Source organism: Anser cygnoides, chromosome 3 (assembly GCF_040182565.1).
Source record: "Anser cygnoides isolate HZ-2024a breed goose chromosome 3, Taihu_goose_T2T_genome, whole genome shotgun sequence".
In the NCBI taxonomy this organism is placed as follows: Eukaryota; Metazoa; Chordata; class Aves; order Anseriformes; family Anatidae; genus Anser; species Anser cygnoides.
In genome coordinates, this window is record NC_089875.1 from 87,100,332 (window position 1) to 87,126,945 (window position 26,614).

The 26,614-nt window shown below is 41.0% G+C and overlaps 1 protein-coding gene across 2 annotated transcripts in view; it reads right to left on the bottom strand.

Annotated features, from left to right (window-relative positions):
* SH3BGRL2 (SH3 domain binding glutamate rich protein like 2) overlaps nt 1-14,401 on the bottom strand; it is a 42,717-nt gene extending 28,316 nt beyond the window's left edge. The window contains exon 1 of one of the 2 annotated variants that reach the window (XM_066994624.1): nt 14,150-14,401. In XM_066994624.1, coding sequence (XP_066850725.1) covers nt 14,150-14,194 — 45 coding nt within the window. In that variant the 5' untranslated portion in view covers nt 14,195-14,401. The remainder of the gene's footprint in view (nt 1-14,149) is intronic. The other variant, XM_048052503.2, reaches the window with a different exon arrangement.
* Nucleotides 14,402-26,614: the final 12,213 nt, after the last annotated feature.

Sequence of the window (26,614 nt, forward strand, 5' to 3'; positions counted from 1 at the left end):
GCGATAAAACACACTTAAATCTACTTCTGTGTATGTTTTTATTGCAAGTTGAAGCAGAAAGTTTGTTATTTAAGACCGTTTGTAAGAAACATTTGTTCTCTGTGCAAGTACCAAGGTAACGCTCAGAAACACGAAGGAGGCTTTAGCAAGTACAACTACACCTATCCCTGCTCAAAACCAGAACAGGTAGAAGTTTGCTTAGGTGGTCTTCTTACTTCAGTAAGCCTGTAATGGAAAACAGACAGACAGAGACTAAACAGAAAAAGGGGGAAGACCAGGACAAGAAGAGAAAGCTCTACAGAAATATCAACTACCAGCAGTGCCATGCAGGCCACCTTTAAGCTGCATGCAGCTGAGAAAGCCTCTCAAGCCAACTTCTTTTGATTTCTTCTGTGTTTCAGGAAACAAGACTTGCCAGTGATGCATGCAAATAAAGTAACTGATTCTATCATTTTCTTCTTGTAGTTGGAACCACGTCTTCCTGTAGCACTGAAAATCCACTTCACATGTGAGTCTCTGATGGACTGGATGAAGTTAGACGCCGTGAGGTCCAGCTCTTGGCTTGTTACTTCTCATCAAAAGAGTAAGAAGCTGGATCTATCTTCTAATTAACGACATGATTCTGTGTTCCATTGCATCGATATGAAATCAAACAGCACTGACTGCGGAAATCAAAAACGACTAAAACAAAACATTGTTTGCTTGTTTTCAAATAATGTTGGGGATCCTAGTGGCTAGCACAAAACGAAAGACACCTTGAGCAGCCCACAAGGTTTTAAGGATTCACAAAGCCTATTCTCAGCAATCAAGAATTTCTCCTCCTGATGGAACCATCCTGCAGGACTAGAATAATTCATTTCAAAAGACTAACAATTCAAACGCGAGCTGGCAGCTAAAATTTTTCAATAGATAGATGTTTTTGTTTGTAGTTTACCATATGTTTCAGAGATTCCAGAGACTGGTTAAAAAGACAGTGTTATTTTCATGCATTTTTCCAACAGACATCTCTCAAAGTTGCCAGAGAATAATTTAAATCTCCTGTTTAGCATTCTACACTTAACTCCTCCTTGTTCTATTCTCTTTTGTCAAATTGGCATATTTATAGCAAGTATCCTGCATGATGAAAACACCCTTTCAACAAGCAATACCTATCTTCCTTTTCAAAATGTGTACATAAATACAAGTATGGTAACGGCATTTTCAGCTTTATTCATTCACCTGCTCTTTACTGGTAGGAGAGTTTGACTCCTAACAAAATGCAAGTTTTTCTCTTATCTCCATTTTATTGATTTATATGCTTATTTCCCTTTATTTATGCGAGTTGTTTGATTCTGAAGAATATCCTTTCTTCCCAGTCAAGTCCCAGTTCAGCAAGGTAGTTAAAACTATTGGAAACTCAGTCCTTAGTCCTGCAGTGATGAACCAAAAATCGGTCTTTGAATGTCGCAGCGCCTCCTCCAGAGGCTGGAGAGCAGGGAGCAGTTTGGTGTCTTGCACACAAGTCCAGTACCACTGTGGCTGAAACTCTGCAGGGATTTAGAGGTGTCACTTTATTGATGCGAATCAAGCTTGCTTGGTAGAATTATGATTGGGTAGTGGGAAGAAAAACACAGTAACTATGTTCTATTTATTTTCTTAAAATACATTAAATATTTAGTAGCCATTTAAAGTTCACTGAAATAGCACTATAGAGATCAGCTTTATAAGCAGGCTTGAGACAGTAAGCAAGTGTTATAATATTCAAATTCTGCAAAGAAAACTAAAAGTTTTGACTTAAAAAAAGTCCCCTAAAAAGAAATTCACATTATTCCTATTACGTAATATGTTTATCACCTACGCTTTTAAGATGAAAACACACAATTGTCTTTTTTTTGGTGACATGGTGCGTCAGCAGAGCACTGAAAGCGTTGTGAACTCGTTCTGCGTATTTATCACTCCCGTTGTTTTGTAACAATGAAGAAAGCATTCCCAGCTGTATTTTCTGTATGTACTGCAGACGAGATATAAAAGCAAACCTATTACCACTAAAAAAAATAGGTCATGTTTCTTCCTTCTCATTAGCTTTAAGCACCAAAGCCCAGTGGCGCAGGAATATTTATCTATTAGAGCAGCTAAAACCACCCAGCAGCTCACAAGAGGTAAGAAGTAATTAGTGTTTTGCCCAGGCAGGGTCTCAGCTCTGTGCACTCCTGGTGCGAGCCCTGCTGGACTCCTCCTGCCCTAGCCATGAGGCTTCTCCCCTGCACCTTGCAGAGGGCTCTTTGCAGCACCCAGCTGGCTGTTTGCAATGGGGAGCCACAAGGAGCCACCACCAGAAGAGTGTCCTGACTGCCTGGTAGAGTTTCAGAGACCTTAAGGCAAGCTCCAAGACTATACAGACTTGCTCAGGCTAAAGAACTGCCTAGCCCAGCAGTGACATGCTGGGTTCATGCAGAACCCTGTCCCCACATAAATGCTAAGTCACATCCATTCTTCTTTCACACTGCCACCAACCCCCTTCTGTGAATTTGAGGGAACGATAAGAGCCCTTGGACACAGAAAAAACAGCCAGCCTTTCCCTACGGAGGATTATGCTCGCATTTATTTGCTTTCCAATCCTGATGGATGAAGGATCAGAGATATTAGGATCCCAAAGTGCTCTAAGTAATTTGAAAAACAAGTTTGTGCACTAAAGCTGTCAATACTTTCGCCCTTCTCTTCTGACAGCTACTATCCATGCAGCACAGATGTGTCATCCTGCCAGCTACAGACATGCATACCCCTGATAATGCACTTTACAGTGACAGCAGTAACAGCAGTACGAGTCACTGACAATTTGTTGTGCTAAGTTTTAAGGATGTTTACAGGTTTTTCCCAACAGTATATGAAATAGCAACAGAAAAATGCATTTGTAGCTTCAGATAAATGTCAGATTTCAGATAAAATTGGACTGTATTACTGCACAGTTCTACCCATATGTTTTTGTAAGACTAGGATGATGGATTTTGTTGATACCAGTCTCTAAACTAGGGCTGACTGCCACCGCTATTATTCAGATCAATAACAAAATTACCTTTGGTCCAACTGAGAGCAGAATGAGGCTTCTAACTTTATTAACAAATGTCAATGTTATTTCTCTTTCAACAAATACAGCTCCATCCTTGTAGCTTATGTCTTCTCACAGCTCCTGCACATTACCTTTGCTTTTATACTTCTGCAGACCCATTTCTGGACAGCCACCTGTATCCCCAAACACAGCTGCCATGTGATTATCATCCCATAAACTGCAGGTACACCTCCTGTGAGGCCGACAGGAGTCACCTGCACACAGCTCAAGGTGTCGCTGAACACACCCACAGATTTTCAGGCTCCCCCAGGGCCCCATGCAGGGAACCTTTACTAGAGCACAGTCCTTGCCTCGGGCAAGGCAGCCTCACCGAGTAGGAGGGGACTGCTGGCACATCGGGGCCTCCGAGGCAGCTGCCTTCCCTGAGCAGAGACTGTTAGCTTCCTAGCAGGCTCCTACTGAACAATTTGATCCCATCTAAATCCTTCCAGTGCCACTCCTGTCTCTGCTTCTATATAAACAGATCACTCCAACGGAGATGTTTCGGGAAGATTGTTTGACCTTAGGAGATGCGGATCCAGATGAAAGGTTTAATGCATACTTGTTTTTTCTTTAGGCTAGACAGGGATGATAACTTCACTAGCCCTGCAGCCACATAATGACAGGTTTGAGTTGATGATGCTCTATTGTTCGCCGGATCAAAGAAAGCTTTCCTTCAAATAAAAACACAAAACATCTTTTGCTGTTGTCTGAAAAACACAAACCCAATTCCATGATTAACAAAGCAGTCTTTAATTGATTTGTAACGTTACTATTAAAGTGTTCCAAATAATCACTCAGATTTTAAAAGCACAGATAACACCCAACATCATATTCTGCAACATGTGAAAATATCAGGAAACAAAACAAACTAATTCGTGAACGTTGTGATGGAATTTCCACCATTATATCAGGATGGAATTTTTTTGTCACATTCTCTTGCTCCAAGTGGGACCTATCCAGTGAATTCAGAGGACCCACATTACCTAGCAGACTGATGAAAAGGATTACAGCCTGCTGTACCTCCTAGAATGTGAAGGTAAACAAAGCTCTGTCTTTGTTAAAGCAGGAAAACCAAAAGCCAACAGGAAAAACTTACCCCTGTGTGTGAAGGACACATACATAATCACAGGCTTCGGTTTGTATTTAACGTGTAATATAACTTTGTGGTTTCAGGGCTCTGCCTACAAACATGAAGTCTGACAGTAACTCTGCTGGCAAAGTTTGCAGCAGAAGAATCCCATAAAATAGGATGTTCAGAAAGCCAGACACTGCGGCTGTTTAAGGTTTTACTGCAAGCAGCAGCTTGCCACTCCCTTCTTGCCAAAAGTTATCATTTACCCTGCAGCAGCAGCAAAACTGGACATGTCCTCCTGCTTCAGATGCTCGGTTTCACAGGCCAAAGTGTTGCTGGCCCACTTTCAACAGCCACAGAGGCAAACACACAAGGCTGCAACCAAGAGGTTAAAACGCAGGTACCTCTTCTTGAGAGAAGCTCTGCCACAGGAAAGCAGCTTCAGAGTTATCAGCAGTAAGGTCTTAAAGTGCCACTGCTAGCCCTGTTGGAGCTCTCAGATGAAATTCTTCCCAAGGCTGATTACACTGAGGTACCTTTTCCCTAGGTAGGAACAGAGATAGCTATGCCACTGCACGTCCCCGTTAGTCACTACAGTTACATTGGTGGATCGCTTATACAGGTGTGACTGTTTTGATATTTTGGAAACACCTCATGACCTGAAATAGTTTACCTAAACAAAGCCCTTAGGTGTAGACCAGGAATAACAGAGGGCTGAGCAACCATCACAGTCTTTGCATTCTAGTTTACATGGAAGCCAGACACCCATGGTTACTGTGCCATAAGGTCGGGCCATTTGAATAAAGCAGCAGTCATTTTTGACAGGGTTCAGCCAGATGCTGATGTATCTTGAGCTACCAACATGAGACACCAGGATGTTATTTTTTTTTTCTCTCCTGTGGATGCAAAAATTAGCATTTAGTTTTTACTGAGTGATAAGTAGCATCTATCAGCAACTCTGTGGTTAAAAACCATACACACACACAAACTTACATGCAGACATATGGACATACATGCTATATATATATACATGCACACCACTACATATGTGTGCGTGCAAAAATACACATCCACATGTGTGTACTTGAATATGAGGCAGATTGATGTATCTGCAAAGGTCCCTCCCAGGCATTGACTTGTACAAGTTTGTTCCTTGCAGTAAACCAAGCAACATCTTACAGTTTTCCAAGTTCTCTTAGCAGGAGTGGTGGGGATTAGTTATCCTGAGGTAAAAACAGAACTGCCAACAAAAATCCTGGAACTCTTAACCGCCAGGACAAGCTCTGTCCTACTCAGGGGAGATGGGCGACAACCAAAGGGCATGTTGTTGTTGATGATTAACATGAGTCACTGAACAGCCTGCGTCTCCTAAGAGCTTCTCTTCATAAATTAACTAGCAAGACAGTTAATACCCTTTCTCTGCGTACTTCACAGTGGTGTACAATATTAAATGTAGGTTAAACATGCTTGTTTACTAATCTAAAATCCAGTTGTATTCCTCTTCCACCACTAAAAACAAGTTATTTCTTTCTACTTGTAAGAAGGTTGCTCATCACTTAGCACCCCAAAAGTACAATATCTGCATGCTTTAGACTCAGCCCATTCTGACTGGTGATAAACAGCTCTTACAGTAGCACACCCGAATAGAAGAACTGCCACAGACTTGGAAGAGAAGAACTAAAAGATTTCATCTCAAGATACTTCAGAGATGGAGGTCTAAAGCCCACGAAAGACAAGGCAGCAGGCTTTGTATTCATGGTATCTCACTGTGAGACACACAGCATTGAGTTGCCTGCGCTATGCCTGTATCCCAGTCACACCTTCCTCCAGTCACAGCACCTGAAGTTCACCAGCAACTTTGAGTCATTCCTAGAAACATCAGCCCACACTCTGCTCACCTACATGAGTCCCACCAAAATTAATCCAATGTTTGTTGTCAGACATGAGAGCCAACAGTAACTTACGTTCCTGAGTCAACTCCATCTGCCCATCTGATGGGCACTGACAAAACGACATACAAACCCCTGGAGAAAAGATAGTTTCCTCGATCCCATGGATACTGAGAAACTCAGCACTTCCAGGCTCTTGCAGTTAATTCCAAGCTGTTTCCACTGACAGCCATAGGTAGGAAACGCTGCCACTGCCTCTACATCTCCCCTCACCCCACCAAGAAGGAAATCCACCAACTTCAGGGACTTGCAAAACATTAATCATCTTCTGTAAAACACATCTAAACGTTAAACCGGTAAAAAATGCTGCCATACCGGAACATGACCATGGTTTTAGAGACACAAGTAGATTTCAAGTAAGAATAATGTCCAAGGATTACAGCGTTTTCTGTGTTTGTTGCTCCTCTTACCAAGCTTTCACGCTGAATGCAACGTAGAGATCGCAGTACTTCATCCTAGATTCCCTTCGGAGGCCGGCACTTGAGGTTGCAGCTGAGAAAACCGCTGCCCTTAGCGCATTTGCTAGCAAAGTGACACAGCCTGGGTTAGCAGCTTAGCGACAATTCTGCACCTCCAACTCGCACTCAGATTGCTAAAGACAAAAGACATCCTGACTTTCTACAATAAAGAACTTGCTTAAACAAGTATTTTTTCCATAAACTCTGATTTATTTATATTCCCCTCTTTGGATAAATGCAAGTCTAAACTGTCTGAAATAATTAAATTGGAAGACATTGTATAGAAGAGTATCAGCAAGAACCTAACAGACAGCAAGTGAACAATGTTGCATTCTAAACTTAATTTTTGCTTTGATTTTTTATTTTTGATTTTTTTTTGCTAAAATCAAAAGCATTCATATAACAAGTAAAACAGGCTTACTCAGCAGTATACTTCATCTTTGACAAGACCACTAGAAACAGAATATTCAATACACCAATTAAATTACAGGGGATTTTTTTAAGCTCTTACAAGTACAAAGAAAGATAATTTACTTTGAATAAATATTGTGCCCTTACAATGGCAAGCTTTGTTTTCTGAGCTTTAGTAACATCGGGTAACTTCAGCTAGAACCCTTTCACATTTACTGGTACATCCCCGTTGTTTCTTGAATTTTACCTTCAGGTCTTGAAATTTTAAAAGTGGGAAAGGATTCGAGAACACAAAAGAGACATGACTTCACAAGAGCCACAGCTATTTGTTTCTGACCTCCCCGTCCTCCAGGACATGTGTTTCCCAGGAAATTAAGTTCTTATCTGGAGGGTGGCCTGTAAATCATGCGACCAGCACTTAGTGGCTGTGGTTTGCACAAGGACAGAGGCTCAGTGGCCCAACACAGCCCTTCCATCAACAACCTGGTTCTTTCAGCTTAACTAGAAGCTTATACCCCGAGGTTCATTTCTCCTTACTGCTAAGAGAGGACACTACGCTGTTTGCAGGCGGTATTAGAGCAAGTCAAAGCTGGAGCCAACGGCAGCATACAGTTTACACCATTTAGAACATTACACACCACTGAAGTCCTGAACTTTTCCACGCAGAAGATACCATTTAGGTTTAATGGTAAGTATGGAAGCCACCTGGCTCAGACAAAAGCTCAGTTGGTCAATGAAAACATTGTCATTAATCTCAACGAGCTTTGGATCATGTCTTACACAAATTTTATGCGCTAGACACCACAACCCAGTAAGTGACTGCAGACCACATGCTTCACACCAGTCCAGCAGTATTTTCCCCATGTAGGCTGTCTTCAAATAAAAGTCTAGACAAGAAGAAAGTATCTGACCTAGGTTTATAGAATAGCTGAAAAAAAAATAACGGGAAAGTAGTTCTGCAATGCCCAAAAGTGAGAGAATTCAGTTCATTGTCCCTTGGCTGAGTGGCCTTTGTAGTGACAAGAAGGCAGACACCCTGCCCGTGGTAAGCTGTGTATGGAAAGCCTGCAGCCTTCAATCTGAAGGTTTCTGGTACCTTTCTGGTACCAAGAGCTCCAATTCAGCCTCACAGAAACAAGCAGCTGCAGCGATCCAATGCGTTAACAGCACGAGAGCTGCCTGCCTTGTTCCTCTGCTGGGATGGGACTCTGCAGGAGCAGTGTTGGCAGAGAATAATGTGACGATGACAACTGTAAATGTGGCAGTTTATATGTCAGCGTACTAGCGCCAGACAACAAGACGAGGACGACTGCAGTATGGCATATGCTTCAGTCCCTGCCTTTCCTCCTTGGTTGTGTCTCCAGAAAACAGATGAGTTAGGTGCACAAATTGATTTACAGTTCACAGAACAACTTGGAAAATAGAAATAATCTGAAAGCCATTTGTATCAGTAAATTGCATGTAAGTTAGTTGTATTTTTTTTTGTTTGTCTTTAAATTAATGTCATCAAATTCACTTATATGTGATCTCCTTTGATCCCTGGCACTATGACCAGGGTTAGGAAAATGTATTTCCAGGCTTTGATGATATGGCTGGAAGATTAAGGAGAGCACGTCCCCATCAGTGAAGTATGTCCATTCAGGGACTTGCACCCTGACAGTGACATTCTACAGGAAAAAAAATAAATATAAAAAAGGGGCGGAGGCGTTAAAATTACCAAGTTGCCTTTTATTACTCATTTTAGTCTTTCCTGTCCACTTGAGTATATTCAAAACAGAGGGCTAAGTCTGCAATGAGAAAGTCATTATAGTCATTATATAGCTGTCAGAGACATTGGATCAGATGCCTGTACAAAGCGGATCAGTATACAGAGAGTCAAAACCACACGCTCCAAGCAGTCCTCAGGAACCCACTCAGAACAACACTTCCTTTGAAGTTTTATTACAGCTACAATTGCAAACAAAGGTCAGTAACAGTCCTACTGCTGGTAACACTATGTATTCTAATGGGTGTTCTACAAGGTAGCATTGTTTCTGACATAATTTATCTGCCAAGAAGAAATGTAAATATTTGAGAAGCACTCGAGCACACAGGAGTGGTGCAACAGTTAGGTACTGAATACCACATACAGATGTTTGAATTCCACCTGTATTCTTGTGCCCAGGTTCTTGCCGGGCTACCTGCTGAACACACACATTCCTTAAGCTCTCCGAGCCGTTGTTTGGAGGCTCTCAGTTCTCAGGAGGGTGTACCTAGAATTCAGACTTTTCTTGAACACAGATTTGAGCTAGATCCACAGGGGGGTTTTAGGGAGAAAAACAGCCAAAGCCTTCAGTGCTGACCTCCCTGTTGCAGAATTCAGCCATGACGGAGGCTCTCAGGCTCCCTTTGCTACATGAACCCTGCTGTCAGGACAGACAGAAGCCAGCAAAGCTGAACACGAGCCACTCAACAAGAGGAAAACCGAGGAACAATGCAGGAACTCGTTCTGTCGCTCAAGGGGACTAGACCCAGAAAGTCCCCTGCCCTCTGCTATGGGCGGGATATAACTGCTGAGGTCAAACCCACAGATCCCCAAAATCCCTGATGTATCCTGTAACCAAGCAAGAATGTGAAGGTGTCCATTTTTTCTTCTAGTATCACTGCTTTTGCTACAGCACTACTCTGCAGGTGCATAATCAAAAGCACCATCATTTTGATCATGTGAAGTGACACAGTACAATGGTCATGATCCATAAATCCGACCTTAGGATCCAATTCAACAGGTGTATTCAGAGCATGCTGACAGATGCGAGAAAACACTGTGGTTATACATTTAAAATATTGCTATTTCCCACATAAATATTGCAGGTTTGCTTCTAATTGTAAAGATTATGTTTCATTTCTGAAAAGCTAACTTACCTGCTGCTGTCATCTGGTTTTACAAACTTCTAATACTAAAAATTCATGATACGGTTTATAACTCGCAAAGTTTAATGTTTTATGTCATAGGTAGCTGAATTTCTGTAAGTCACATGCAACAAGGTGAAGAACCCTTCAAATGACTGCCAGAACCAATACAATTTTCACAAAAGGCATTTGTACAACTCAACCTAACCACTTCCAGTTTTGACTGTTGTTCTTTTGGGGTGCAGAGAGGCAAAAAAATCTGTTAGCTGGTGGATACTCTAGAACCAATATATTCTAAGTTAATTCTTCCGCACCCCTCAACAAGAAGCACATTCTTCCTGAGCAGTGCTGAGGAACACTGAGTTTCTCAAGACTGTACAAACAAAGGTGGGGATGAAAGTTGTCCTTATCGCTAGGAGACAAGGTTAGCCATAAAAACATTAGCATTTTATTTGTCTTCAATTACATTATCCAACCAAATAAACACGATTGTGATTGCTTTGGCATTCTGATGTTTTATACCATGGTTTAAAGTAATTCCAGGAAGCAAAAATTCCAACATGTTTGCACTTATACATTGACCTGCATAATATGCTTTAAAAAAAGCAGAACTTTAGTCTCATAAAACCAATATTTGCTATAGAAACAACCTCGCTATAGCTACACCCATCTTATCAAGCTTCCTAGAAAAAAAATAAAAATCCATTATTGTCTTCATTAGCAAGAGTCAATTCTCAACTTCTGATCTTTCAAAAGAAGCCTATTCTTTTCAGATTGATGCTGTTCCTTCCCAAACACATTCTCAAGAAGTCTATGTCTGAGCAATGCTTGCTCTTGTGCATTAAATTGAATTGATTTCAGTTATGTTTTTCACATCTTATGAACACGCAAAAATTTCCATGGGAAGGTTCTGCATCTCTCACAAGTCAGAGCAGATTCTACCCTCTGTTCCATCACTTCAGTAACTTCCCTATATACCTGTTCAGCTTAATCGAGGAAGCTCCAAGGCAATAAATTATTACTAGACAGGAAGAAAGTACAAGTGAAACAGTTGCTTAAAGTTTCTTTATTATCTGAAAGCTCTTCAACGATATTTCCTTTACCTGATCTTCAGTTCTCTGAGTGCAAGAGGTTAGAAGTCCCTCTGGTTAGGTATTTCCAGATAGCTGTAGGAATTCCAGCAAAAAGTTACTCAGCTAATACTACCAGCTTCCTGTCAAAGGTAAATCTAGCTTGAAAACAATGAAAACCATTTAATTGAGTCAATACATATTACAGCTGCACAAGGAAAAGAACAGATTTTTATTGATAGACTGGAAAACGTGAAGTGGATTGAATTACAGTCACCTTGGAATGATTTGGTGAAAAACAAAGACATAAATTATTTCCTGAAAACAGTGAAGCACTGTTGAGGGAGAAAAGTAAAGGCTAATTTTAAAGCAGCCTTTCTCCAGAGCACAAAAGAACACCGTTTGTCTTTATTAAGGAGGAGTAGCAAAGCCTGCCTCCCCAGCCTACAAAGTGCTTGGAATTTGAGACACAGCTTAGCAGCAACAAATAGAAATTCAGGTCAGAAAAAGTAGAAGATGGTAAGTAAGGCTTGTAAAAACATGCCTGGCTGCCTATTCAGAGGCTTCCCATTGTGATTCAATTGGATCTGTCTAATGCATGCTTAAAACAACATGATGTTATTTAGACATGTACACATAAACACAATGCCTCTCCTGACTCAGGAACTTGCCTACAGCATCCCTACAGCGTAAACCCACAGGCCAGCTCCAGTAAGCACTGAAGAGCAATGTTTCCACTCGAGCAATAACTAGGTTTCATTGCCATGGGCTCTTTTAAGCTCATGAGGCATTTATATTTACAAGTTTTATTAAAAATAAAGAATACTACTATTAACCTCTCAGTGGTCTACAAACCTTCGGAGGCGTGGAAGATGTTGCAAGGAAAAGTCTTACCCCAAATGGAAAGAAAGTTCACGTTGTTCTTGGCTGCTCCTTATCCAATATGCTAACTTCTTTTTCTCATTCTCCAGAATCACTCACAAAACACTTTATGTGCTGAACACTTTGAATTTTGTACGACTATCATGTATTTTGATATTTTTTAGTATAAAACAAATTGTACCAAGACACAGGAACAATAAATATTTTAGAAGTTGCCAGGAACAGTTATACTTACAGAAATTGAGGTCTTTGCTGACTATACAATCAGTGTATTTCTCAGGAATGTTACAGCTAGACAGAAGACAGAGTAGTACCTATGAGGGCTACTTATTTCTCTAGACAGGGAAATCATCCTGTCTCATGAACTGCATCCCAAAAAGTGTCTGATAATCTGATATTGTTGTACTGAAGCCTGAAGTAGAAGACAAGGAATTACACAATTCAATCACTTATCTTCCTTCACTTAGTTATTCAGCTTAGTTATTGTTCTTATGCTCAGGAGGATGAAAATAAATTTAAAATTTTTCCTGTTTAGAGATGTGCAAATACATAACTGCCCTTTTCTCCAGACAAGGATTCACACATAACCCGCTGATAATAGTTTGTCATTTTCCTCAATTGCTTAGCCATGATCTATAGACGCAAAGCCCACAGAAAAAAAGCCCCTGTGATGCAACACTGAGCACAGCAGGAACTTAAGTCCATGATGAAGGTTCCTAAATGCTAAGATAACACAGATGAAGAAAAGCAGACAGAGAAGAGATGTCACAGCTCTGGTACTGGGTAGCAGTACCTTCAGTCATTCAATTAACTGTTCTTCCCTGGCTAGATCGTACTCAGATGTACTGCTGACTATACAAAAAAATGTCGATTATCGCCAGTATGCAAACTGTTATTCCTGTTATATATCATCTTCTTGTCAGACCCAGAAAAAAAAAGGCAGCAGATGAACCAGCATGCAAACTAAATTGCTTTTCAACCTCAGATTTGGTTTGTTGGGTTAATAGACAGTGAAGAAGGTTATAGTGCTGCTACTAACGGGGTATGTACCTTACAGGCAGAGACAGGGGAAGGAAAGGGCAGAATCAAAAACTCCAATCAATAACCTATTTGCAGGCTGGTCAGAACAGGAGATACGGTGAGCTAATTATGTGGCCCTTCTCCTCCACCTCCAAGAAAAACGAAATATAAAACTAAACAGTATTGTTTGAAACAGAAGCACGCCAAGCATGAAACAGAAACTAAACCTCGCAATACCAGAGTGCCACAACGAAACCAACTGCCATTGCAGGGAAGGAGACGTTTCTGTGACGGCTGCTTGGTGCACATGGATTGCAGAGTTCTGAGGACGCTCGGTATTTACTCAGTTGGCTACTGAAATGGGTAATTAATTTTTATTAGCTGTAACGCAGCTACTAAGCATCTTGAACACTTCATGCCAAAACATATCAGAGCACATACCTGTCACCATGCCGCTGAACTGAAAACAAATACCACGCAGTAAAGCACTAAAGGAAGCGAACACACATTAAACCTTTAGATGGGAAAAGTGCCACATCCTTCCACAATACAAAATGCTGCTGCCTTCACTGCTGAACCATAAAGAACAGCAATTATATCTAAATCCTTCTGACGTCTCTCATTAGAGAACAATTTAGTTGAACGCTCACGCTCGGACTGCCTTCACGGAAACGAGAGCTGTCTATTTATACGAAAAATATGGAAACTCACAGGTCACACGCGAAATTAACGCACCGAGAGGAAGCTTGAGGAGGTTCAATTAAGCAGAGGGACACGGTGACGCTTTTCCAAACTGAGTTTGATAGGAGCTGTACCTTTTCCGGAGCTAATAGGAATTCAGTGAGGTGAAGCTCGTCTTCAGGTTCTTATTTATTTCATTTGCCTCTGCCCGCACCGGGGTCCCCCAGATGCGGGGGAGCTCAGCCCAATTTTAAGGACTTAAAAACCCTCCAGACAGCCCCACGCTTGTCCGCAGGATGAGCCCTCTGTGGGGCTTGCCCCACGGCGATTTACGAACAACTTCGGCAGCCCCTCGGGGATGGGGGTGAGCCTGTTTTTCCCCCCTAAAACGCACTTACTTTTTCCCCCATGCGCCCCCTCAACCCGGGGGCATCCAGCCCGGGTTCACAGCCGCCTGTTGACCCCCGGAGACGTTTCGGGGAGCCCGAGGAGCTGCGGGCAACCGCGGGGCAGCGACCCCGGACAGCCATGGGGCGGCATCACCTCAGCCCCCAGCCCCAGAGGCTGAGCCCTCGCCGGGGCAGCCCCGCTCCCCTCCTCTCCTCTCCTCCCTTCTCGCCCCCACTCACCGCCACCGAGCCCGAGGAGGAGGCGACGAAGACGCGGATCACCATCTTCACCTCATGAGCGGCCACCGCGGGGACGGGACGAGGCTGCGGGGACGCCGCACCGGCCGAGTGGGGACGGGACGGGACGGGACGGGACAGCGGCTCCGCAGCCGCCTTGCCTCCTCAGGCTGCCGCGGCTCGCAGCCCCCCTGAGGCGAGCCGGCTCCGGCTCCTCGCTGCCCGGCGGCGGGCGGGAACGGCGAGAGGCGGGCAGGTGGCGGCGGCGGCGCGCAGGGGCCGCCGGGCGCTGTAGTTCTGCTGCCGGGCGGTGTGTGGTGTTAGGGAAACGGGGCCGTGTCTGCCCTTTAGGCGGGTTTGATGAATGTCCCCGACACCCTAAGTGCCAAGTGCCGCCATCCGTGTGTGAAAGTCTGCCAAAGAGCTTGCACCGTGCCCCTGATGTGCTGCCTGCTTGTCCGCAGCACCACAGGTGCAAGGTGCATGGTGCACAAGATGCTTAAATTCACCCCTATGTCAGACAGCCACACCATAATGGTCACCTCTCCGTGCCAGGCCATCCCACCTAGCTGCTCCTGGTCCTCCTGCCCCACGTAGGGCTGTCCTCACTGCTCCGCCAAGCCTCACAGACCGCCATTTTCAGGATGAAGGGGCACAAAATGGCGGCTGGGCAAACAGGTGGCATGGCTGCCCTCCTGTCAGAGCAGGCGGCAGGGACAGGGCAGGGGGGGCAGGCCTGCTGGGCACTGCGGGCTCTCCTACACATTTCAGAAGTATTAAACACCATCATGTATTTTCACTCACTGTTATAGGCATGCAGCTATCGAGTATTGACAGGGATTAGAACAGATGTTGTTAATCAACAGAATAACCCCAAATCGCCCTTTATCTGTCAGTTCTTCAGTAAGTGACAGAGAGGAATCCCTGCAGCCTTCGTTAGCTTTTGGGTCTGTAAGGGCACAGTTTCTATTTAAGTGCTCAAACCCCTATAACTGGTAGACTTCCACGAACTACAGTTGTAACCTTCATCCTCTTAATTCTTTACATATGGCCAGATGGTTACTCATTTCCTGTGATTAAGCTCTCTCCTCCCACGATTTTACCCCAATGGTGAAACTCTTCTAGACCTTTGCATTGTCACTGCATTCAGTAAATTTCCATTTTCCAAGCTAAGCATAGACCATGACTCTTGGCTTTTTGTTTCCTGATCAAACAACCTTGACTGCCAACTATGTTCTTAAAGCTTTATTTACGTTTTAATATTTATCATTTATTTCAGAATATGACATGTTTGTGGGAGTCATGGAATACACCTAACAAGAGCGATAAAGAATAATCAGGATGCTCGGTGTTCATTCTGAGCTTAATTTATATCTTGTAGAAGTCATTGGCAGGCTTTCCCCTGGCTTCACTGTCCTCTGGAACAGAGCTCGATATTGGCATTTAAAGTACAGTCCTGTAATGAGAATTCAGGGACCAGTTTTGAAAAGGTTTATAACTATGCATTATTTGCTTTCATGGGAATACTTGCTGAAAACTGAATAAACTGAATCTGAGTAAACTTTGATACAAAGGGTAAGGTTTTCTGTATTGCAATGTAAGTCTTTTGCATTCTTTCTTGCACCATCTTAAGGCATTTAGATTAAATCTTTTCTTACTGTTTTGGTACCATTTTTCTGCTTGTATATTAATCCTACCATTAATTTTATATTTGAGGATTCTATTATTTGACTTCAGTGCCACTGTCTTAATTTGAGTCCAGCTCTCACATTGGCAACAACAAAACAGTGACAGTTAATTGGCAACAACAAAACAATTTACTGCTTAATTGCTGCTGAACAACCAGCAAAATTCTGCAATAGGTGAATCATTATAGGAATTTTCTGGAAAATCACCATTACTTTACTTAGTGGGTTTTTTTCCCACTGAAAGATTATTTCTGACAACACATTTTCCTGTCTTTATTTAAGCGTTCTTAAGAAGATGAAGTTGTTTACTTTCCACTTACTGCCCTATTTATTTCCTTACTAGAAAATATTATGTTTAATATTATAGTTGGCCACAGTGTTATTATGTGAAATAAATAGAATCAGGGCAACTCAGTACAGCAGGTTGTATTTGATTCTGTTACAGCTTTAATATATAGCATCAATTTGTAATATTAGCAACTTCATCCTTCTAATATATTTCTTACACATAGCAAAATGGGAATAAAAAAGATAGGGAAGTCTGATTCTGAAAGGTGCTGAACGTCTTTCACTCTGACTAAGCAGAAGAGGATGCTTCACATCTCTCACAGACAACCTTGACACAGTAATATAAACAAACCATGTGGCAAAGTCTGAAATAGAGTGCAATGGCACTAACTGGGAAAAGTACGACATGTAAACAAGAAAATTAAGAAATTCTACTGGGACTGTAAACACTGCAACTAAAGTACTTTTAAGGTTGTTTTCTCTTCCTCTAAGAGTTCTTTACTTTGGCAGCTCCAAAAGCTACAAATACAGTTTCCTTTCCCACCTGGAAAAAAAATACCTTTCATTTCATTCTTCTTGAATGTATTACTGAGCTGCATAAGTTCTCAAAAGCTATGGGAAAGAAAAGGTGGTAGGAAAGGTAAAAACCAACACCTGTTAGAAAAATCCAAACCCACTACTCCATTTCAAATGCCCTAAACTGATCCCCAGCTGGCCAAGCCAATACAAGTTTTCTAGAGTCTCCATTTTGTTCCTGCAGCTCTCAGGTAGATCGGAGATTTACAAGTTGTATTCCAATGAATTCCCTTGTAATTCTTAATTTTTGTAGGTCAATTTCTAAAATTTTAGGCTAAAAAAATCTTGCAGATGTAATTTCTCAGGATCAAATTTAATGTGGCATGGGCTGGAAAGCACTGGGAATCCAGATAACTTTCTCATTTCTCTTTTGTTAGTGTTTCTGTATAGACCATACATGCTAAGAAGCTAGTTCTGCCATGGAACTAGTGCAGAAATGCAGACAGTTAGGAAAAAAAAAAAGTCTTACACTGAGAAGTTCAAAATTTCACAGCTTGTAGAGTGGCCTCTTAATTTACATGGGTCCTAAGAAGAAAACTATTACTTTGTGGAGTGTAAAACGTATTAGACATCACCACATGATATTTTACACTTTCAGATGGTGAATGGGTTAAGGCTGGCTGTCAGGGTTCTGCAGCTGCTGTTGGTAAATGTCCTGAGGCCATAGCTCTAACTCCATTTCTACTGTACAATTCTAATGACTTGAAGACCAAATGGTACAAACAGTTAATACAAGGAATGTGATAAATAAAAGTCATCATTAAAATGATTTATGAGCAGTTTTTCATGTTTACAGGAGGTGCAGAAACACTGCATTCTAAGACCGGAGTTGAAAATGTGAATTTATGAGGGGGTGCAGTTTCTAAAGCTTGTATGGTAAGAATGATTCATTGTTATGCCAGATTTTTATGGAAGATTAAACAGAACTTTACTGCTACTAAGGTAGCAAACAACACACAAAACCAAGGATTGTGGATATGTGAAAGATATGATAAAAGATTATTTGTGTAACAAGATGCAACAAGCATAGGAGAGAAATACTGGAGATACTGAGCATTATATTCAGGCCTAAATAAGGGGATAAGAGGGCTTCATCTCTCACTTGGAAGAAACTGTCTGGGACATTTTAGAAGTTTCTGTTTTGTGGATTGTTGGTACTCATCATTTATTTCTGTTGGATCTATGAAAGGTTGTTAAAAATTAGTTCACATATGCTCTGCAATAATCCACATATTTGAAATTTCTAAAGAGGTCTTCAGCAGCTCTTAAAAATTCTAAGTATCACAATATATTGAAAATCACTGCTTTAGAGTGTCATTAAAAGCTTTGAGAATCCTGAGCAATCATCCTTGGTAGAAATGTGACCATCATACGAGGAAGCAGCCAAAGGAGAAGAGAAAGCAAAGTACTCCAGCTGCAATAGGGCTACAGAGTATCATTAGCAGATCTCACACTGCAAACCCCAAGAGAATGTGGATAACTTAAAGGCTCTAAAACATACAAAATGGCCAAGGGAATATGATGTAAGTACAGGATTGTTTCACTTGTCAGGTAACGGCAGCTAATGTGGTAGCTGATGGCCTCTAAATATCCTGGCTAGACACAGCTCCAAAGCATATAAGATGATGTAGCTTGGAGCCAGATTCTGCACATACTTCCTGGAAGCCACTGAATTTTTAAGGTATCAATTTAATCATATAATAAGTCTCCAGGGTACATTTTCTAAGTGGTGCATTAATGCCTGTAGTAGCGGATTGTGCATAATATTATGACTCTGCGTCTACATGTACAACAAGTCAAGCAATGCATAGCCAAGATCACCCTGTCCTTTGCAAAAATGGCTTTGCAGGTTTTGTAAATCACACCAAAGTCTCCCAATAGCAAACTCACACAGGACTCTGTGCTTTCCAGATCCTTAATCATGACCAGATGTTTACATTGGGAGCATTTCACAGCTTTATCCACAGTCAGATTTTAGAGATAATGTCAACAGAATTAAACAGTGTCCCAAGATAATTTTTGTTTTCTTTTGGCTTGAATTACTCTGAAGCTGTTTTTATCATCTAAAGCTACTACAAGGTACAGGTATTAAAGCAGGCACTTGGGAAGGGAGACAGAGCTGGAACAATTTTGAGAAAGGTTTTGATTCTCACTTTCACAAACTTGCGGCACGTTGAGGAAAGCAGAAAGGTATTGCTGTTCTGTTCTTGATTGTTTTTGTACCATCTCTTTATAACCTATAGCAAATAACAAAAACAAATCACATAGCTTAGTAAGCCTTCCTTCATGCCATTTAAATCTAAATATACCTAGATAATTCCAAAGGTAAGAGTCCATTCTTTTCAGCTGCTGCCCTTTAGTTAAAGCATTACTAGTTGTTAGTATCTGTGGCTGCTTTGACACTCTATGAATTCCTAATACTAAGGACCTTTGAAAACAAAACCATTTTCCTGTAAAGTCCATCATCCAGTGTAACTCAGTCATCTGACTTGCAATAACTCAACCGGAAGGTTAAAACTTCTTCCATACTCTCAAGGTATTAAATCATTCATCATTCCTTAACCTTACAGCTGTGTTGCCTGAAATGTAAGAAATGCCAGAGTTCGTTTTGCACTCATGCCTTTAAAGATCCCACTGTTTCTGGAGCTGTTGTCTCTGACAAAGAAGCAGGAATCCAAGCAGGTGTCACTCAGCATCCAGCCTTCCACTCCATAAACTCTTCCAGCCCAAGATACTGCAAACAAATCAACAATTTCAAGCCAAACAGACTTGCAGTTCCTGGTGAAACCAAACTTTCTGAGCAGCTTTCTTTGTTTTCACAATTTAGTGAAAGGCTTTGTCATGATCTCTGCTAACCTGAGTAACCTTCAGTGATCAACATTACTGCAGAGTGGTGAGGAATGAAAGCCCATACACGTCTCGATTCTTCATCTGCATTTCCTATAAAACTCAGCAAACACTCCAGGTGCGAAGTGCACTCAGGAAGCTGTCAGAGAGCATTACATTTCTGCGAGCCCTTTTCTGGGGGACCTTCTGCCAAGCTCTTGGAAAAGCTTTCTACCACTACAGTCATTTTGTCATTTTCTTCAGCTGCTTTTCCACAACTGTCCAGTTCCATTCTATCAGGGCAGTCTAGAAAATTCACTTCTTTCAGCATGCAGGAGAAGTGGGTCAGCAATAATATTTGTGTACCCAAGGACAAAGATTGAGTAATCTTGTGGAGAATAAGAAGCAACTGAAGACATGAATACTGGCAACTGTCCTAAAGTGTGTGCATGAAAGAAACTAAGAATAGTTATTATTTTTATAGTACTCAGGAGTTCTTTAGATACTTCACAAAATAGAGGGAAAAAATCCCTAACTTCAAAAGGAGGGATAAATTAGAGGATAAAGATTATGTGTGCACTGCATTTCAAGCATGGGTTCAAGCCTACAAGCGGAGCCGTGTTTGCCATCATGTTCACATCACGTGGACATGAAACTGTTCAGGCACAGGTCTGAGGTGACCTTTGGGAACCAGCAGGGAAGAGTCTTAGCCCACACTAATCATTAGCTCAGAGCCAAAGGCATCCTCATTTGCAGTGGGTGCACCAGGTTCAGGTGCAGCTGGGCACGCTGCAGATGTGTCCCATCTCTCTGGAGGCAATGTCGTGTGACTGGCAGAGATCTCAGGCTTTGTAAAGGCTGTGAATTTGACCCTAAAAGCAGCGCAGATGGCTGCAGCCCACCTACTGGCATCCTTCTGGACCCGGGGTGTGCTGCCCAGTCGGCATCACACATTTGGTGGCCTGGGACCGAGGAGAATGGTGATAGAGGCTGGGGTGGGATGGATACAACCTGTGCAACTGATGTGCTGAGGAAAGGAGCAGATAGGAGGCAATGAGCCACACTAAACAGCAGCTAAAGAAATGAGAAATCATACAGCTTCTCAAATCATGTATATACAAATCATTGCCCTTCTGTGTATCTTATTCATCTCAAACCAGGCTCTTCTGTGCTGTGGACCTGCCTGTCAAAGCAGATACACTTTTTACGTTATTTGGCAAAGTAACCCTGCAAAATTTGCTAGCTTTTATTTATTCCTTTCAGAGTTGTAGGTCTTCACCTCATAAAGTTTTTTGTGTTCTGCATTTCCACACTGCTGTATCCCTGTCCTGGTTTTGCACCGTGTTTTCTGAGATCAGAATGTCAGCACAGCTGTTGTTTAGTCTCAGAGCTGTATGAAATGTATTTTGTACTGCCGTAAAGGTACTGGGGAGGTAGTGGATAGCAAGTAGTGTTTTCCATAGAGGAATAATTAACCTATACCTGTTGTTCAGTTCTAAAACCTGAAGTGGTGAAAATGCTAAGTGGCTTTTTAGCACTTCCCAAAAGATGGCTACAAAACTCAGTACTGTTACCCCTCGTCACATTTGACCTTACTTGCTCTTCTTTGCAGAAAAATTGACATGCTTTGTGTCCATGCTTTTCCACTGGGAGAGCTGCTGGTTGACACAATAAGTATGTATTACTTTTGTCAGTGAAGGCACAGCTTAGGACAGCTTCCAGACTATTTAGAGCATAACTTGGATAGCAAGAACAAAGAACTAATTCAACACTTTTTTTTTCTTAATTAATTGGAAAAGGATGGTGAAAGGAGCACAACTGGTCTTCATCGGAAAACTGTAAAACAAACATGGCAAGCCAAATGAGAAGTTATGAGAGGTTAGCTGCATTAATCTCACTGCAAGAAATATTATTCCTTGATTCATCATCATGCACAGGCCAGACTTCTCAGGATACATGCTTTTTCTCTTTCACTAAGCAACAGACACATCATGCAGCCAGCAGGGTTGAGTCTGCTCTTGTAATAATGACATGGCAAGAGTAAGCATGTCAAAGCTGTTATTGATTTTTTTTTTTCTAAATGCAGCTGGACTGAACTAAAATTACTTTCAGAACAGCAGGTATAAAATAAGTCATTAAGTATGGACAAGCAAATATGTTACTAAACCCAGTAGCAAACTTTTGCTCTCAGATGCTTTCAGTGATGAGTTTGAGAGAAAAATCTGACCCTGGACTATGTAAAAAATGCTAAAGATTGGATTAAAATTTAAGAGAGAAAATGATTAAGGAGGTTGGGTAGCAAATAGAAAGACATCTCAAATCTTGAAGTTTACAAGATGAATGCATGAAAACTAGCCTGTTTTAGACAGCATACCTATCTAAATCATAACATATTTTAGCCTATAAAATAGCTATCAGCTATTTTAGCCCATAACCTATTCATCAGCATAGGCTGCTTCTAGGTAACTCCTGAAAGAGAAGCTACCATTTTTAAAAGACTCATTGATAGTTTTTCTTAGTTGCATAAAGCACTCTTTTAACCACAAATGGACAAATATGATACCACAGGTATTTCAGACCCTAAGTGGGTAAATATCTGTCATGCCCAATCTACTTTCTACACCTGAAAAACAAGCAAACAAACAAACAAAAAACACAACAACAACAACAACAACAACAACAACAAACATGAGATAACTTTGACTCAATATTAACTTCTAACATCGATGACTGCAGTCTGGGAAAGTCTGAGGTATGTTGGTCTCACCACAGTGGGTGTCTTGGTACCATAATCAGATGCAGCATTTCTTAAAGAAACCTAAATAAACTGCTGTAAAGTAGACCCTTTCTCAGAGTTTTTGGACTTCAAAATCAGCCGCACTGGAGGCAAGTGTCAGGGGTCTGTGAGGTCACTAGTGGGTCAAAGACCAGCAAGGTCAGGCAAAGGCTTCACAGGAAGGAAAAACACTGTTTCATATGCCCACAGAGCCAGTTCAGCTTCTTCATTTCAGTTCACTTGCCAGCCTCCTCATATTAAAGCCTGTATGTGCAGTCCTTACTCCCACTGAGTAGACCTGACTCGGGCAGGTAGCATCCAGTGAAACAAATGGGACTGTCAATGTGAACATGCGATGCCCAGAAACCTTGCAGATTCAGGGTGTGACATAGCAGCTGTGAACGATGTGAACTCAAACAGCAGACTTCTCTTTCGGGTATGACTGGTGAGGGCCTTACAAACCTACGAGCCAAGAAGCCTGTGGTGGTTCTGAGTTCTGCAGCTAACCTAGTGTGTAGCATCTTTCTAAAAGCATTTTCTAACAGTCTCTCTTTCAGTCATTCTTTTGGGATCTTTCCATTTTGCCACTCACTGGGATGCAGTCATTAATCCTGACAAGCAGTAGGTAATTGTTAATCATGGTTTTCACACCTACATACATCTCTACCTTGCTCAGATTCTGCTTAACCTGAGGCATCTTCACAGTATCTCCATGTTGCTGTCACTTCCAAGCCTGCGTCATCTCACCTGCTTATCTGAAAGCTGCTTCTAGATGTTGAACCAACGAGAATGATTTCTATGGGACTTGAATTTAATGAAGATCGTGGCTGAAGATTTAGTTTTTCTTGTAGGCTGGAATTTGTGTATTAAGAATAAACCCCTTTGGGATACAGAGCAAATTTCTTGCGGGGCTGATCAAAAACAGTGCCATGAACTTCCCCAGGAACTAGGGGCTATTTATACCTCTTGGTAAAACTTGCATTAGCAAATAAATAAAACCAAGTGAACTGGGTTATATTTCTTCTATGTTTAGACGTCACAGAATTCCAACAGAGATAGGAACCTTTGTCAGTGAAGCAAATCTTTTTTGTCTTTCACATGGAAATTAATGTCTTGTGCTAATATGAGAAATTAAAGACTTCTCCCAAATGTTTTTAGTGCAACAGAGCTGGTCCTTGCACAAAAGCAACTCTCTTATAAAAAAAAAATATATTACTATGGACTTATTAAATTGGAATCACATCTGCCTACATAATACATTTTATGATATTTACATTCTCTAGGAATTTAGGAGACTAGAGGGGAAAACAAAAAGAACTGCATTCAGTCTTAATCTCAGCTCCCTACTTTTTGGTTCTTTCTCTGACATTGTAGTTTTGTTTTTTTTTTTTGTAGTATTGATTTATACCATTTCCTTACATACTGTTTTTGGGGGTTTGCTTTTGGTTTTGTTTTCCAAAAGGATTTGCTGTCCCGATTTTTGGAAACTATTTCATATTTGTTTATTTTAATGGGGAAAATATTTTTTTTAATTTTTTTTTTAGTTATAAGAAATGATTCATAGCTTTTGGGGATCATCCAGGGATTCCATTCATAGTTAATTATTAAAATGCAGTAATACAACATGCAATGTTTGAAAGCTAAAAGTGATGCCTCTGAAGGTAGATCTTTGACAGAAATTGCTGACAGCATCAGAAACTCTTCCTCTATAAATATACATTCAAACACTCTAATTTCTCTACTTATTTTTTCCCTTTTGCTTTCTCTCTCTTGCAGGTGTCTTCTATTTGTGCAATTTCGGGTCAATATTCCAGCAAGATGACAGTTTCTCTATAATTTAATTTACCATTTTTCTTAATTTACATTTTTACTCATTTTTAGCCTGCAGTGATTATTTGCATGGAAAGAAATTGTCTTCAAAGGATATATTTATTCTGATATACTGGATTAGAAAATGTAAGCCAATCACGCAATGAGGTTAATTTTAAAACCTGTGGAAATTGTATAACTCTATTCAGTTCCCTCACACTGGCACCCATCTTGTTTGAAGTCATATAACCTTTAACTCCAATGTCAAATGTAATTTGCCATCAAAAGGAGTACAAGAACTCCCCTTAAAATAGACTTCTGTGACATTTTAGCATTTTTACAAAGAAGCCTGAGCAGATCTTTTTTGAAGCGGATGAGCTGAGAATTGTGGTTGTGTTTAAAAATATGCAAAAAATGAATAGAAAGTCAAGCCAGAAATGGAGAAACTTGCGCTGTTCTCCTTTTCCTGCCACAAGCAATATACACTAATTCTTACTTCAGGGTAAAACAGCAATATTAGTAGACCCGCATTTTAGCTGATGCTGTATTTATTTTATTTAGACAATGTTGATATATAATACTATGTTTGAGTTTTACGTTTGCCTTAGCTGCTTCTTTCCACCTCAGTTTGTCCCCACTTCCCAAAGAAATTGGATATTTTTTTTAAAGAAATTTGTTGTTTTCTTGGCAGTGGCTGTCTAGGGATGAGTATCACATTGATTATCCACATCAAATCTATTTATATCTATTGGTTAAAATTCAGCTTGTGATTACTGAGCTGCAGATGGAGCTCCCTGAACAGCAAAAGGAGTCCATGCATCCGTGCCAGTAACAGTGGGAGCCACGGTGGAGAGGTATATTAGAGGATCTGTCATTACAGAGTCTTTATCCCTTCAACCTCAGAGAGGAGTCAGAAAGAGGCAGTGACTGCTACCTCAACTGTGTATTAGCTGGGGCTTTGGGGCTTTCAGCAGACTGAAGAGAAATCAAATTATTCAAGGTGCCATTAATTTTACTAGTCATTAAAGAGGGAGTATAGACAGTAGATGCGATTGTCAAAATTCCAATGAACTATCAACAAAATACTAAAAGGATATATTTTTAATGTATTGAAAATGACAAGGGTAGGAGTTCTTTTTAAAATGTATTTTTCCATCTGAACTCATTAAACAAGACATCAAGGCAGTTCTGTTATAACCTACAAACTTCTGGATGATTTGCTACAGGGATATTTTTGTTTTCTAGGGCATGGCCTCACTTGAATGTTTCATTTCCTACGTGCATGAACAGGAGCTGAAGAAAGTATTTTAGGCTAGAGGGAAGGACCAGGCAATTGGACAGTATATTCTCCTCCAAGGCCATGAGACACATGGCAGTGTCCCCAACTCTGTACAGAGCTGTGCAGATTTCTAAAGGGTTCCAGATGGACAGCAGGGTGTCTCTTCAGGGTGCCCTGCAGAATTAGGCTAAACTAAACATATTTAATATGTTTGTGAGCAGCTAAGCTGATTATCTCTGTGTCAGATAATACATCATACAGCTGAGTGGCTAATAGATTAAACAGAGAAAGGCTGACTGCATGGCATTTTCAGATGCTTTGGATTATATTCCCCCTGCAGGAATGATACCACGAACCTGGAAGACACAGGAAAAAATGTGGTTTCCCTGGGTCTCCAATAAACCTGCTTAAAAATATGTATGTAGTAAATACTGTCTTCTGTACACAGAAAATTGGGCAATCTTTATAGTCATCTTCTTCTATAAATCTTAATATGAAGGAACCTTAACACAAATGAGGGAATAAATAATTAGGTATATATATTATTACAGAAAATCTGTTAAACATTATAAGAGCTGTTTAGTTTGGTTATGGAATACAAGTCTTCAGTTTCATAAAGGGTTTTGAATCTCCAAAGTGTAAATGAAATACCACTACTAATAAGAAGTTATTTGCATAAAGGCGTGTGCAAAAGCCTTCAGCGATACCTGTCCAATAAGTATCCTGAGAAGATTTCAGATTTGTAACTATTGCCACAAATTAAATGAATGGAATGAACACAGTAACATTATTTGCATGAAAATAAAGCCGAGATTTTATTTTCCATGTTTATATTTTATTTCTCTATTTTTGAAAACCGTGTTTATTCACTTAAACCATTCCAGAGTCCAGAACTCAGTCTCCTTCACAGTGAAATTTTAGCCATAGCCAGTGGCATGGCTTTCACCCTGGTCAGCTTGGACTCTCCCGAGCAATCCTTGTAGATAGTTTGGGAAGTAGCACAGGCTAGCACGCTAGCCGTTTGGAAACGGCCACACAATTTTAGAACCACAGACTGACAGAGAATACAGTTTGGAAGGGATTTCTGCAGGTCATTAGTCAGACTGGGTTTCAAGCAAGGACAACTGGACTGGGTTGCCCAAGACTGCGTGAAGTCAAGTTTTGACCATATCTGAGGACAAAGGTTCCACAATCTCTCGGGGCAGCCTTTTCCTGGATTTGACCAC